The sequence below is a fragment of the Oncorhynchus nerka genome, linkage group LG14, assembly GCF_034236695.1.
Source record: "Oncorhynchus nerka isolate Pitt River linkage group LG14, Oner_Uvic_2.0, whole genome shotgun sequence".
NCBI classification, from domain to species: Eukaryota; Metazoa; Chordata; class Actinopteri; order Salmoniformes; family Salmonidae; genus Oncorhynchus; species Oncorhynchus nerka.
This window is the reverse complement of record NC_088409.1, coordinates 68,393,947-68,408,608: the sequence shown is the minus strand read 5'-3', so window position 1 is coordinate 68,408,608 and position 14,662 is coordinate 68,393,947. Positions and strand designations below refer to the sequence as shown.

The 14,662-nt window shown below is 46.6% G+C and overlaps 1 protein-coding gene across 1 annotated transcript in view; it reads right to left on the bottom strand.

Moving 5' to 3' along the window:
• Positions 1-3,013: 3,013 nt before the first annotated feature.
• The window catches only part of LOC135575058 (uncharacterized), a 19,527-nt gene continuing 7,878 nt past the window's right edge, over positions 3,014-14,662 (bottom strand). Inside the window, exon 2 of the mRNA XM_065027218.1 lies at positions 3,014-4,561. Within this exon, the coding sequence (XP_064883290.1) occupies positions 3,014-4,561 (1,548 nt within the window). The remainder of the gene's footprint in view (positions 4,562-14,662) is intronic.

Here is a 14,662-nt window from a genome sequence, read left to right as displayed (position 1 = left end):
TGGTGGTCTCTCTTGGGGTCTCTAAGCATGCAGCTGTCTGGTGGTGGTCTCTCTTGGGCTCTCTAGGCATGCAGCTGTCTGGTGGTGGTCTCTCTTGGGCTCTTTAGGCATGCAGCTGTCTGGTGGTGGTCTCTCTTGGGCTCTTTAGGTATGCAGCTGTCTGGTGGTGGTCTCTCTTGGGCTCTCTAGGCATGCAGCTGTCTGGTGGTGGTCTCTCTTGGGCTCTCTAGGCATGCAGCTGTCTGGTGGTGGTCTCTCTTGGGCTCTCTAGGCATGCAGCTGTCTGGTGGTGGTCTCTCTTGGGCTCTCTAGGCATGCAGCTGTCTGGTGGTGGTCTCTCTTGGGCTCTCTAGGCATGCAGCTGTCTGGTGGTGGTCTCTCTTGGGCTCTCTAGGCATGCAGCTGTCTGGTGGTGGTCTCTCTTGGGCTCTCTAGGCATGCAGCTGTCTGGTGGTGGTCTCTCTTGGGCTCTCTAGGCATGCAGCTGTCTGGTGGTGGTCTCTCTTGCTTTCTCGATTGCTCTCTTTCTTTCTTTCTCTCTTTCCCTCTCTCTCGCTTTCTCTCTTTCTCCACCTTTTCTCTCTCATTTTCCCTCCCTCTTTTCTCTCTCTCTCTTATCTCTCTCCCTCTGTCTCTCTGTCTCTATCTTTGCCCATGACTACCTTTACACTTGGTCCAGGTGGGAGTATCTGTGAACTCGGCACTACGAGGGGTGCTGGGGGATCGAGGGGAGAGCAACACACTTCGGGTGCCAGCTTTAGCAGGCATTCCATCAACACCAGCATGTCTGCTGTCAGCTGGACTAATCTGCAGCCAACTGTTGTAAAAATAGGGAGTTATTTTTCCCCTGGATCACCAGTGGGATAGCTGGGTCTGGATCTCAGGATGGGCTGGTGGGAGACTGGAGAGGGGGGGGGGGATAATCCCCCAGTTGTTCCCCTGATTGAAAAGCAAATACATCTTTCATTGCTGCTGTCATAAAATCTCCCACTTCTCAAAGCCCCATAATTAACAGTTATATAAATAACCTATGCCTACCAAATGGTACTCTATTCACTATACACTGCACCACTTTCTGGTCAAAGTAGTACACTAAATAGGGAATAGGGTGCAATTTGGGATGCAGACTAGGCCTACTGCTGATATTAATTATTGATATGACTTAATATTAATATATTGATAATTATTCATGTGAGTTTCAATGCTACTGCTACTACTACTGCTTTGAATGGTACAGTAGCAGCAATATCAGTAGTAGGTATAGTAGCTGTGGGAAAGAGACTAAACATACTGCCTATTTTATGTTCTGGAAGACACAGGCAGACAGACAGGAGAGTTTGGAGTTTAGGATGTGATAATGTTGAGTATGTGATAATGTGGTAATGTTGAGAATTTGATCATGTTAAGGATGTGATAATCTGACAGTGTTGAGGATGTAATCATGTTTAGGATGTGATAATGTTGAGCATGCGATAATGTTTAGGACGTAATGATGGTTTGATGTTTAGCATATGGTAGCAGAGCAGCTTTAAATGCTCCTGTTATCTAGTCCTAGATCAACATGCAAGGAGGATAGGGCCTTGGGTTAGGGGTCAGGGGTTAGAGGTCAGGGGCTGGCCAGCAGAAGGCCCATTGACTCTACTAGCCCTGTGGAACATAGTCCCTTCTCTAGTGTTAACCAGTCAACACACGTAGGGCTAGACTTCTCTAGTGCTGTCTCTATATATTTCTCTCCACAATGAAACCTAATTAGCTCAATTTCATGGTAGAGCATTCTGGCCTTTGTGAGTTTGTAAGTTATATATCAGCATACATACAAATTATTTAAGCCAGGCCAAACCAAGCTGTATGTGAACTGAAGTGGTTAAAAAGCCATTTTAGAGTAGAAAGGCTAAGATGTCAGATTTCCCCCTTAGTTCCCTCTTTGCCTCTCCTGCTTTCCCTCTCTATTTTCTCTCTCTATTTTCTCTCTCTCTCTGTCTCTCTCTCTCTCTCTCTGCCCCTCTCTCTCTTTCTCTCTCTCTCTCTCTCTCTCTCTCTCTCTGCCCCTCTCTCTCTTTCTCTGCCCCCTTTTCTCTCTCTCTCTGCTCCCCCTTCTCTCTCTCTCTCTCTCTCGCTCTCTCTGCCCCCCTTCTCTCTCTCTCTGCTCCCCCTTCTCTCTCTCTGTCTCACTGTCTCTCTTGCTCTCTGCCCCCTTCTCTCTCTCTCAATCTCTCTCTCGCTCACCGACCCTCTCGCTCTCCCTCTCATCTTGTATTTCTCTCTCTCTCACCCCCATTCTCTCTTTCACCCTCTCTCTCTCTCCTTCTCTTTCTCACTCACCTTCCCTCCATCTCTTTTACAGACCTGGTCTGTTTTTGCCATTAGTCACCAGGGTTCAGCATGGTGGAGCTGGGAGCTGGAGAGGAGGAGGCTGGAGAGGGTTTGGGCAAATCAAATCAAATGTTATTGGTCACATACACATATTTAGCAGATGTCCGGATAGTGACAGTGACTAATGTTCAGGGCAGGGTGAGGGGGCCGGATAGTGACAGTGACTAATGTTCAGGGCAGGGTGAGGGGGCCGGATAGTGACAGTGACTAATGTTCAGGGCAGGGTGAGGGGGCCGGATAGTGACAGTGACTAATGTTCAGGGCAGGGTGCTTGGAGGGGCCGGATAGCGACAGCGACTAATGTACAGGGCAGGGTGCTTGGAGGGGGCCGGATAGTGACAGTGACTAATGTTCAGGGCAGGGTGCTTGGAGGGGGCCGGATAATGACAGTGACTCATGTTCAGGGCAGGGTGCTTGGAGGGGGCCGGATAGTGACAGTGACTAATGTTCAGGGCAGGGTGCTTGGAGGGGGCCGGATAGTGACAGCGACTAATGTACAGGGCAGGGTGCTTGGAGGGGGCCGGATAGTGACAGTGACTAATGTTCAGGGCAGGGTGCTTGGAGGGGGCCGGATAGTGACAGTGACTCATGTTCAGGGCAGGGTGCTTGGAGGGGGCCGGATAGTGACACTGACTAATGTTCAGGCAGGGTGCTTGGAGGGGGCCGGATAGTGACAGCGACTCATGTTCAGGGCAGGGTGCTTGGAGGGGGCCGGATAGTGACAGTGACTAATGTTCAGGGCAGGGTGCTTGGAGGGGGCCGGATAGTGACAGTGACTAATGTTCAGGGCAGGGTGCTTGGAGGGGGCCGGATAGTGACAGCGACTAATGTACAGAGCAGGGTGCTTGGAGGGGGCCGGATAGTGACAGTGACTCATGTTCAGGGCAGGGTGCTTGGAGGGGGCCGGATAGTGACAGTGACTAATGTTCAGGGCAGGGTGCTTGGAGGGGGCCGGATAGTGACAGCGACTAATGTACAGGGCAGGGTGCTTGGAGGGGGCCGGATAGTGACAGTGACTAATGTTCAGGGCAGGGTGCTTGGAGGGGGCCGGATAGTGACAGTGACTAATGTTCAGGGCAGGGTGCTTGGAGGGGGCCGGATAGTGACAGTGACTAATGTTCAGGGCAGGGTGCTTGGAGGGGGCCGGATAGTGACAGTGACTAATGTTCAGGGCAGGGTGCTTGGAGGGGTCTGGATTTTGACAGTGACTAATGTTTAGGGCAGGGTGCTTGGAGGGGGCCGGATGGTGACAGTGACTAATGTTCAGGGCAGGGTGCTTGGAGGGGTCCGGATAGTGACAGTGACTAATGTTCAGGGCAGGGTGCTTGGAGGGGGCCGGATAGTGACAGTGACTAATGTTTAGGGCAGGGTGCTTGGAGGGGGCCGGATAGTGACAGTGACTCATGTTCAGGGCAGGGTGCTTGGAGGGGGCCGGATAGTGACAGTGACTAATGTTCAGGGCAGGGTGCTTGGAGGGGGCCGGATAGTGACAGCGACTAATGTACAGGGCAGGGTGCTTGGAGGGGGCCGGATAGTGACAGTGACTAATGTTCAGGGCAGGGTGCTTGGAGGGGGCCGGATAGTGATAGTGACTCATGTTCAGGGCAGGGTGCTTGGAGGGGGCCGGATAGTGACAGTGACTAATGTTCAGGGCAGGGTGCTTGGAGGGGGCCGGATAGTGACAGTGACTAATGTTCAGGGCAGGGTGCTTGGAGGGGTCCGGATAGTGAGAGTGACTAATGTTCAGGGCAGGGTGCTTGGAGGAGTCTGGATTTTGACAGTGACTAATGTTTAGGGCAGGGTGCTTGGAGGAGTCTGGATTTTGACAGTGACTAATGTTTAGGGCAGGGTGCTTGGAGGGGGCCGGATGGTGACAGTGACTAATGTTCAGGGCAGGGTGCTTGGAGGGGTCCGGATAGTGACAGTGACTAATGTTCAGGGCAGGGTGCTTGGAGGGGGCCGGATAGTGACAGTGACTAATGTTTAGGGCAGGGTGCTTGGAGGGGTCCGGATAGTGACAGTGACTAATGTTCAGGGCAGGGTGCTTGGAGGGGTCCGGATTTTGACAGCGACTAATGTTTAGGGCAGGGTGCTTGGAGGGGTCCGGATAGTGACAGTGACTAATGTTCAGTGCAGGGTGCTTGGAGGGGTCCGGATAGTGACAGTGACTAATGTTCAGGGCAGGTTCCTTGGAGGGGGCCGGATAGTGACAGTGACTAATGTTCAGGGCAGGGTGAGGGGTCCGGATAGTGACAGTGACAAATGTTCAGGGTAGGGTGAGGGGGCCGGATAGTGACAGTGACTAATGTTCAGGGCAGGGTGAGGGGTCCGGATAGTGACAGTGACTAATGTCCAGGGCAGGGTGCTTGGAGGGGTCTGGCTTGTGGGGACTATTTAACAGTCTGATGGCTTTGAGATAGATGCAGTTTTTCAGTTTCTCATCCTCAGCTTTGAAGCACCTGTACTGACCTCGCCTTCTGGATGGTAGCGGGGTGAACAAGCCGTGGCTCCTTGATGATCTTCTTGGCCTTCCTGTGACATCGAGTTTGCCCCCAGTGATGCGTTTGGAAGACTGCACCACCCTCTGGAGAGCCCTGCGGTTGCAGTTGCCATACCAGGTGGTGATACAGCCTGACAGGATACTCTCAATGGTGCATCTGTAAAAGTTTGTGAGGGTCTTAGGGGCCAAACCGATTTTCGGGGGGTGGAGGTCAGAGAGGGTGCGGGCTGAGGTTGAGGGGATGTGTCAGTCTCGGGGCTCTGGGACTTGTTCTATTTCTCTGTAAGGCTTTGAACGGAGCTAAGAAGAAGGAGAAACGCTGAGAAGGAGAAACGGAGAAAAGTGGAGATGGAGAGAAGAGAGGTAGACACAGGTGGAGATGAAGAGACAGTGAGCACTGAGATAAAGAGAAGAGGAAGACAGGATGGACAATGAATCAAGGGACCCTGGAGGAACAGACGACTTCACCAGAGAAAGAGAGGGGAGATGGAGGTTAAGGGAGAAAAGAGGGGATAGATTGAGGTCAGGAAGCCTGACTGTGCAGGAGACTGTGTCAGAATAAAGTCATAGGCTCTTTGAAAGATGTTCTTTCCAGCACTACTATACAAGCATTTTGTGAATTCAATGACTCATAGGGTATCATCTGCAGTCATCATCCAGAGGTGAAAGAAGAGGTTAGAAAGTGTGAAATTATTTTAAGGCCATGTGACTTTGTCTAACTCTACAGGTATGTATTCATAAAGCGTCTCAGAGTAGGAGTGCGATCTAGGATCAGGTCCCCGTGTCCATGAAATCATATTCATCATTACTTAAAAGGCAAAACTGTTCCACTCCTACTCTGATAAGTTTTCTACCAGTCAACTCAGCCATTCTAGCTTCAGATCGTTCTACACTCATGGTCCAACGATCTTCACAGGGAACTGCTAGATTTCACAGGGAACTGCTAGATTTCACAGGGAACTGCTAGATTTCACAGGGAACTGCTAGATTTCACAGGGAACTGCTAGATTTCACAGGGAACTGCTAGATTTCGGTAACTAGTAAGATTTGGGAAGTGTGCGTTTCCGTTTGGGTAGTTTGTTGTTTCTTCCATCTACCCCCTTCCCTCCATTCTCCTACCCCCCCTTCCGTCTAGTCTCCTACCATTCTCCCATCCCGCCCTTCCGTCTAGTCTCCTACCATTCTCCCATCCCGCCCTTCCGTCTAGTCTCCTACCATTCTCCTATCCCCCCCTTCCGTCTAGTCTCCTACCATTCTCCTATCCCCCTTCCGTCTAGTCTCCTACCATTCTCCTATCCCCCCTTCCCTCTAGTCTCCTACCATTCTCCTATCCCCCTTCCCCTAGTCTCCTACCATTCTCCTATCCCCCTTCCCTCTAGTCTCCTACCATTCTCCTAACCCCCCTTCCCTCTAGTCTCCTACCATTCTCCTATCCCCCTTCCCTCTAGTCTCCTACCATTCTCCTATCCCTCCCCTTTCCCTCTAGTCTCCTACCATTCTCCTATCCCTCCCCTTTCCCTCTAGTCTCCTACCATTCTCCTATCCCTCCCCTTTCCCTCTAGTCCCCTTCCATTCTCCTATCCCTCCCCTTTCCCTCTAGTCCCCTTCCATTCTCCTATCCCCCCTTCCCTCTAGTCTCCTACCATTCTCCTATCCCTCCCCTTTCCCTCTAGTCCCCTTCCATTCTCCTATCCCTCCCACTTCTCCCCTTCTCTCTGTCTCTTCAGTCCCCAGTCTCATATTCTGTCCCTGCCTTCCAGATCTCATTGTTGTGTCTGTGTCAGAGACCCCAGGCCCACCTAACCCTAAACAGCCTGTCTTGCACCGTGAGAAAGCTTTGCCAAGCTATTGGATTAGCTTTTGAGCGCCACATTGGCTAATTAATGAAAATGACCCGCTAGAGAGGGAGGAGGAGAGGGAAGGCATTGTCCTCGCTGCAACAAAGACATCCCAAATGGCACCCTGTTTCCTTTGCAGTGCACTACACTTGACAAGAGCCCTATGAACCATTGTCAAAAGTTGTGCACTATATAGAGAATAGGGTCCCATTTGAGACACAGCCAAAGTGTCTCCTAACAGGATTTCAACTAACCACGCCAGCCGTTGCTAATAATGTTGGCTGGAGCCACTATGTTTGTAGTAGTATTGGCAGTGGGACTGCTGGAGTGTTTTAGTAATTGTAGTCATGCTCCATTCTCACAACACTTTCTGACCATCTAATTCATAAAATAGGGAAGTAGTCATTGTATTATGTGGCTGAATACAAAAGGTATTTGTGGCAGTGGAGTACTGCTATACAGTGTGTTTAGACTAGCAGACCGCTTGCAGCAGCAGCAACCAAGACAATATCGTGTCCCAAATGACACCCTATTCCCTGCATAGTCCACTACTTTTGACCAGAGCCCCATGGGTTACGTAGTCTTTCCCTGGTTGTTACGCTGGCTAAACTAGCTAAACAGCTTCCAGCAGCTGTCCTCTGTTTCCAGTTTGCCATCCAGAGGCTCTCACACCTGCAGACTATAGCAGAGTTCTAGACGTCATAGAGACTGTCAGAACAGCAGTAGTTGGAGCAGTAACCATGGTTAACAGGCTTTTAACTGGCTTGTTGATGAGACTTTCTCAATTCAATTTACTTTATTGGCATGACATAACAATGTGCATATTGCCAAAGCTTCCTTTGAGATTAAGGGAAACATTTACGATAATATTGTCAATATTGTCAATGGTAACAACAATAATCAAGGGTCAAAATAACTATACATTGAAAAATAACAGTAACAATGGCATAGAGGACATGCAGGTAGCTTGGTTTCTCTCTCTCTCTCTCTCTCTCTCTTTCTCTCTCTCTCTCTCGCTCTCTCGCTCTCTCTCTCTCTCTCGCTCTCTCTCTCTCTCGCTCTCTCTCTTCTACTCTTCCTCTCTCTTCCATTACCTTGGCTGTAAATGTAAACCTTTAATATAATAGGCAGCCTGTTGGAGTGTGTATTTAGCACACAGTAACAGTCTGTCTACAAGTTAACGATACAAAGACTTCCATTGTGCCCAGCACATCTTCATCATCAGCGCTGTGGCTGAATGGCTGGGTGACCCTGGGGGAATGTTTGACCTCTGTCAGGAGATGTTAGAGGTGATTAAACCACTAGGCTGAGGAAAGAGACTGGCAGGTGGGCTATAGCAGTCAGTAGGGAGGAAGAGGGGTCCCAATGGACCATGGAATTAGATCTACTAGTGTGTGTGTGTGTGTGTGTGGTGAGGTGTGTGTGTGTGTATGACGTTTTCACAGACTGCTTGTGACAATGAAAATATTTTGTATATTGAGAAGTAGTGTAAATACCTGAATTAATTAAACCACTTCAATTATCAGACAAACAAACAAACAAATCATTTGTTCATTCATTCACCCTCACTCAGTAAAACATTGCTATGTGTAAATATGACCTTAAATTACCATGTAATTTCTCGTAAACTGAATAATCCCACTATAATATGGATCCATAACAGCTTCAATATATCCAGGCTATCGTATTGTTTTGGGCCAACTCATTTGAATAGTAATGATGCTCTAGGTAGCCCTGGGAACAGAGGTTTGTAGTGCTGTTATTCTAACATGGTAGCTGGAGGGCAGAATCTGAGGCTGTGTCTAAAATTGCTCTGTATTGCCTATGTAGTGCACTACTTTAGACCAGGGTCCGTTGGAATGCAATTTTGGGACGCAACCTGGGTCTATCCTGCTCTATAAGAAGATAAGTCATTGATTTGAGGTAAATCCAGGTAATAAATTCCAGCTAGCGACGTTTAGGACAGAGGAAGGCAGAATCATCTGGTCATATTGGTTCTGCCTCCTGCATAGGCCCCTAGTCCTACAGCTGTCAATCTGAAGCAGGAGTGTGGGTGTTCAAACAACTGCCAACTTGACAATGCTTTTCTCTATGTAAGGCAATGCAATGCTTCTCATGCTCTTGCTCTCTCTCTCTCTCTCTCTGTATTTTCTTCTATCTCTCCATCCCCTCTCTCTTTCTCTCTCTCTTTCTCTCTGTATTTTCTTCTATCTCTCCATCCCCTCTCTCTTTCTCTCTCTCTTTCTCTCTGTATTTTCTTCTATCTCTCCATCCCCTCTCTCTTTCTGTCTCTCTCTCTCTCTGTATTTTCTTCTATCTCTCCATCCCCTCTCTCTTTCTCTCTCTCTCTCTCTGTATTTTCTTCTATCTCTCCATCCCCTCTCTCTTTCTCTCTCTCTCTCTCTCTCTTCTATCTCTCCATCCCCTCTCTCTTTCTCTCTCTCTTTCTCTCTGTATTTTCTTCTATCTCTCCATCCCCTCTCTCTTTCTCTCTCTCTTTCTCTCTGTATTTTCTTCTATCTCTCCATCCCCTCTCTTTCTCTCTCTCTCTCTCTCTGTATTTTCTTCTATCTCTCCATCCCCTCTTCTTTCTCTCTCTCTTTCTCTCTGTATTTTCTTCTATCTCTCCATCCCCTCTCTCTTTCTCTCTCTCTCTCTCTGTATTTTCTTCTATCTCTCCATCCCCTCTCTCTTTCTCTCTCTCTCTCTCTGTATTTTCTTCTATCTCTCCATCCCCTCTCTCTTTCTCTCTCTCTTTCTCTCTGTATTTTCTTCTATCTCTCCATCCCCTCTCTCTTTCTCTCTCTCTCTCTCTGTATTTTCTTCTATCTCTCCATCCCCTCTCTCTTTCTCTCTCTCTCTCTCTGTATTTTCTTCTATCTCTCCATCCCCTCTCTCTTTCTCTCTCTCTCTCTCTGTATTTTCTTCTATCTCTCCATCCCCTCTCTCTTTCTCTCTCTCTCTCTCTGTATTTTCTTCTATCTCTCCATCCCCTCTCTCTTTCTCTCTCTCTCTCTCTGTATTTTCTTCTATCTCTCCATCCCCTCTCTCTTTCTCTCTCTCTCTCTCTGTATTTTCTTCTATCTCTCCATCCCCTCTCTCTCTCTCTCTCTCTCTCTGTATTTTCTTCTATCTCTCCATCCCCTCTCTCTTTCTCTCTCTCTCTCTCTGTATTTTCTTCTATCTCTCCATCCCCTCTCTCTTTCTCTCTCTCTCTCTCTGTATTTTCTTCTATCTCTCCATCCCCTCTCTCTTTCTCTCTCTCTCTCTCTGTATTTTCTTCTATCTCTCCATCCCCTCTCTCTTTCTCTCTCTCTCTCTCTGTATTTTCTTCTATCTCTCCATCCCCTCTCTCTTTCTCTCTCTCTCTCTCTGTATTTTCTTCTATCTCTCCATCCCCTCTCTCTTTCTCTCTCTCTCTCTCTGTATTTTCTTCTATCTCTCCATCCCCTCTCTCTTTCTCTCTCTCTCTCTCTGTATTTTCTTCTATCTCTCCATCCCCTCTCTCTTTCTCTCTCTCTCTCTCTGTATTTTCTTCTATCTCTCCATCCCCTCTCTCTCTCTCTCTCTCTCTCCCTCTGTATTTTCTTCTATCTCTCCATCCCCTCTCTCTTTCTCTCTCTCTCTCTCTGTATTTTCTTCTATCTCTCCATCCCCTCTCTCTTTCTCTCTCTCTCTCTCTCTGTATTTTCTTCTATCTCTCCATCCCCTCTCTCTTTCTCTCTCTCTCTCTCTGTATTTTCTTCTATCTCTCCATCCCCTCTCTCTTTCTCTCTCTCTCTCTCTCTGTATTTTCTTCTATCTCTCCATCCCCTCTCTCTTCTCTCTCTCTCTCTCTCTGTATTTTCTTCTATCTCTCCATCCCCTCTCTCTTTCTCTCTCTCTCTCTCTGTATTTTCTTCTATCTCTCCATCCCCTCTCTTTTCTCTCTCTCTCTCTCTGTATTTTCTTCTATCTCTCCATCCCCTCTCTCTTTCTCTCTCTCTCTCTCTGTATTTTCTTCTATCTCTCCATCCCCTCTCTCTTTCTCTCTCTCTCTCTCTGTATTTTCTTCTATCTCTCCATCCCCTCTCTCTTTCTCTCTCTCTCTCTCTCTGTATTTTCTTCTATCTCTCCATCCCCTCTCTCTTTCTTCTCTCTCTCTCTCTCTCTGTATTTTCTTCTATCTCTCCATCCCCTCTCTCTTTCTCTCTCTCTCTCTCTCTCTGTATTTTCTTCTATCTCTCCATCCCCTCTCTCTTTCTCTCTCTCTTTCTCTCTGTATTTTCTTCTATCTCTCCATCCCCTCTCTCTTTCTCTCTCTCTCTCTCTGTATTTTCTTCTATCTCTCCATCCCCTCTCTCTTTCTCTCTCTCTCTCTCTGTATTTTCTTCTATCTCTCCATCCCCTCTCTCTTTCTCTCTCTCTCTCTCTCTGTATTTTCTTCTATCTCTCCATCCCCTCTCTCTTTCTCTCTCTCTTTCTCTCTGTATTTTCTTCTATCTCTCCATCCCCTCTCTCTTTCTCTCTCTCTCTCTCTGTATTTTCTTCTATCTCTCCATCCCCTCTCTTTTCTCTCTCTCTCTCTCTGTATTTTCTTCTATCTCTCCATCCCCTCTCTCTTTCTCTCTCTCTCTCTCTCTGTATTTTCTTCTATCTCTCCATCCCCTCTCTCTCTTCTCTCTCTCTCTCTCTGTATTTTCTTCTATCTCTCCATCCCCTCTCTCTTTCTCTCTCTCTCTCTCTGTATTTTCTTCTATCTCTCCATCCCCTCTCTCTTTCTCTCTCTCTCTCTCTCTGTATTTTCTTCTATCTCTCCATCCCCTCTCTCTTTCTCTCTCTCTCTCTCTCTGTATTTTCTTCTATCTCTCCATCCCCTCTCTCTTTCTCTCTCTCTCTCTCTGTATTTTCTTCTATCTCTCCATCCCCTCTCTCTTTCTCTCTCTCTCTCTCTGTATTTTCTTCTATCTCTCCATCCCCTCTCTCTTTCTCTCTCTCTTTCTCTCTGTATTTTCTTCTATCTCTCCATCCCCTCTCTCTTTCTCTCTCTCTCTCTCTGTATTTTCTTCTATCTCTCCATCCCCTCTCTCTTTCTCTCTCACTCTCTCTGTATTTTCTTCTATCTCTCCATCCCCTCTCTCTTTCTCTCTCTCTTTCTCTCTGTATTTTCTTCTATCTCTCCATCCCCTCTCTCTTTCTCTCTCTCTCTCTGTATTTTCTTCTATCTCTCCATCCCCTCTCTCTTTCTCTCTCTCTCTCTCTCTGTATTTTCTTCTATCTCTCCATCCCCTCTCTTTTCTCTCTCTTTCTCTCTGTATTTTCTTCTATCTCTCCATCCCCTCTCTCTTTCTCTCTCTCTGTATTTTCTTCTCTGTATTTTCTTCTATCTCTCTCATCCCCTCTCTCTTTCTTTCTCTCTCTCTCTCTGTATTTTCTTCTATCTCTCCATCCCCTCTCTCTTTCTCTCTCTCTCTCTCTGTATTTTCTTCTATCTCTCCATCCCCTCTCTCTTTCTCTCTCTCTTTCTCTCTGTATTTTCTTCTATCTCTCCATCCCCTCTCTCTTTCTCTCTCTCTCTCTCTGTATTTTCTTCTATCTCTCCATCCCCTCTCTCTTTCTCTCTCTCTCTCTCTGTATTTTCTTCTATCTCTCCATCCCCTCTCTCTTTCTCTCTCTCTCTCTCTGTATTTTCTTCTATCTCTCCATCCCCTCTCTCTTTCTCTCTCTCTCTCTCTGTATTTTCTTCTATCTCTCCATCCCCTCTCTCTTTCTCTCTCTCTCTCTCTGTATTTTCTTCTATCTCTCCATCCCCTCTCTCTTTCTCTCTCTCTCTCTCTCTGTATTTTCTTCTATCTCTCCATCCCCTCTCTCTTTCTCTCTCTCTCTCTCTCTGTATTTTCTTCTATCTCTCCATCCCCTCTCTCTTTCTCTCTCTCTCTCTCTCTGTATTTTCTTCTATCTCTCCATCCCCTCTCTCTTTCTCTCTCTCTCTCTCTCTGTATTTTCTTCTATCTCTCCATCCCCTCTCTCTTTCTCTCTCTCTTTCTCTCTCTTCTCTCTCCATCCCATTTCTTCTATTTTCTTCTCTCTCCATCCCCTCTCTCTTTCTCTCTCTCTCTCTCTGTATTTTCTTCTATCTCTCCATCCCCTCTACTTTCTTCTCTTCTCTCTCTGTATTTTCTTCTATCTCTCCAGAGAGCATCCCCTCTCTCTTTCTCTCTCTTTCTCTGTATTTTCTTCTATCTCTCCATCCCCTCTATCTTTCTCTCTCTCTCTCTCTGTATTTTCTTCTATCTCTCTATCCCCTCTCTCTTTCTCTCATCCATACACGGTCAGGGGAATGCATGCTTTCTTTTAAAAAAGGCTTCGTTGAGGAAAAATAAGACTGTTCAGTTCTGATGTTGGTTTAAATATTTACCTTGTGTTACACATTTCTCATCGCCCAACTGCTCCTCTGGAACACGGTCAGGGGGGAATGCCAGAGTGGGAAAGTTGAGGAAAAATAAGACAGAAGGAAAGAGAGTTAAGGAGAAATAAGAGAGAATGAGAGAGAGTTAAGGAGAAATAAGACAGAATGAGAGAGAGTTAAGGAGAAATAAGAGAGAATGAGAGAGAGTTAAGGAGAAATAAGACAGAATGAGAGAGAGTTAAGGAGAAATAAGACAGAATGAGAGAGAGTTAAGGAGAAATAAGACAGAATGAGAGAGAGTTAAGGAGAAATAAGACAGAATGAGAGAGAGTTAAGGAGAAATAAGACAGAATGAGAGAGAGTTAAGGAGAAATAAGACAGAATGAGAGAGAGTTAAGGAGAAATAAGACAGAATGAGAGAGAGTTAAGGAGAAATAAGAGAGAATGAGAGAGAGTTAAGGAGAAATAAGACAGAATGAGAGAGAGTTAAGGAGAAATAAGACATAATGAGAGAGAGTTAAGGAGAAATAAGAGAGAATGAGAGAGAGTTAAGGAGAAATAAGACAGAATGAGAGAGAGTTAAGGAGAAATAAGACAGAATGAGAGAGAGTTAAGGAGAAATAAGACAGAATGAGAGAGAGTTAAGGAGAAATAAGACAGAATGAGAGATAGTTAAGCAGAGTTACTGTTTTCTGTTATAACACCAACTGGGTTGTTAGGAATTGATCACATCACAGTAAAATGTTTGAGTGTAAGTCAATGCTATTTCCCATATTTTTGATTTGGGTGTTTTTTAGACATTGACATTTAAGGTGAAAAACCTTAGAACAAACATTCTAATAGTGTCAAAATCCCAAATGGCACCCTATTCCCTACATAGTGCACCATTTCTGACCAGCACTCTGGTCAAAAGTAGTGCACTATATTGCGAATACTATATTGCGAATATTTAGGATGCAACCCGTTTGTATGACAATAGAAAACGTCCCAATCCGAGATTTAAACAACATGTTTTTTTTTGTATCTTGCCAAATCCAGGGTTGTTTTTCACTTTTGACCAGCAGCGTGGATCCAGACAGAGGCCCCTGTTGTAGAGCTGCCTGCCTGGGCCCCTCACTTTAACAACAGCAGCTAAGACAAATGATTTCCTTCGATACTGCTGCTCTGACCTGGACGGCATTCCAAATGGCACCCTATTGCCTTTATAGTGCACTACTTTTGACCAGTACCCATCAGGCTCTGTTCAAAAGTACTGCAGGGAATAGGGTGCCATTTGGGACTCAGACATGAGCGGTCGGGGCAGACTCCCCATACACATGAGTACTGCCTCCTTCAGGGACAGCAGGCTGTAAACGTGTGCGTGTGTGCATGTGCGTGCCTGTGAGGTTGAAAAGCAACCATAGCAGTTCCTCAGCAATAGTAAAAGATGAAATGTGAGAGGTGGATAAAAATGGACTGGGAGACCAAAGACATCCTGGAACAATTGTTTCTTATTTTCCCCATCGCTCTCTCTCTCTCTGTCTCTCTCTCTCTCTCTCTCTCTCTCTCTCTCTCTCTCTCTCC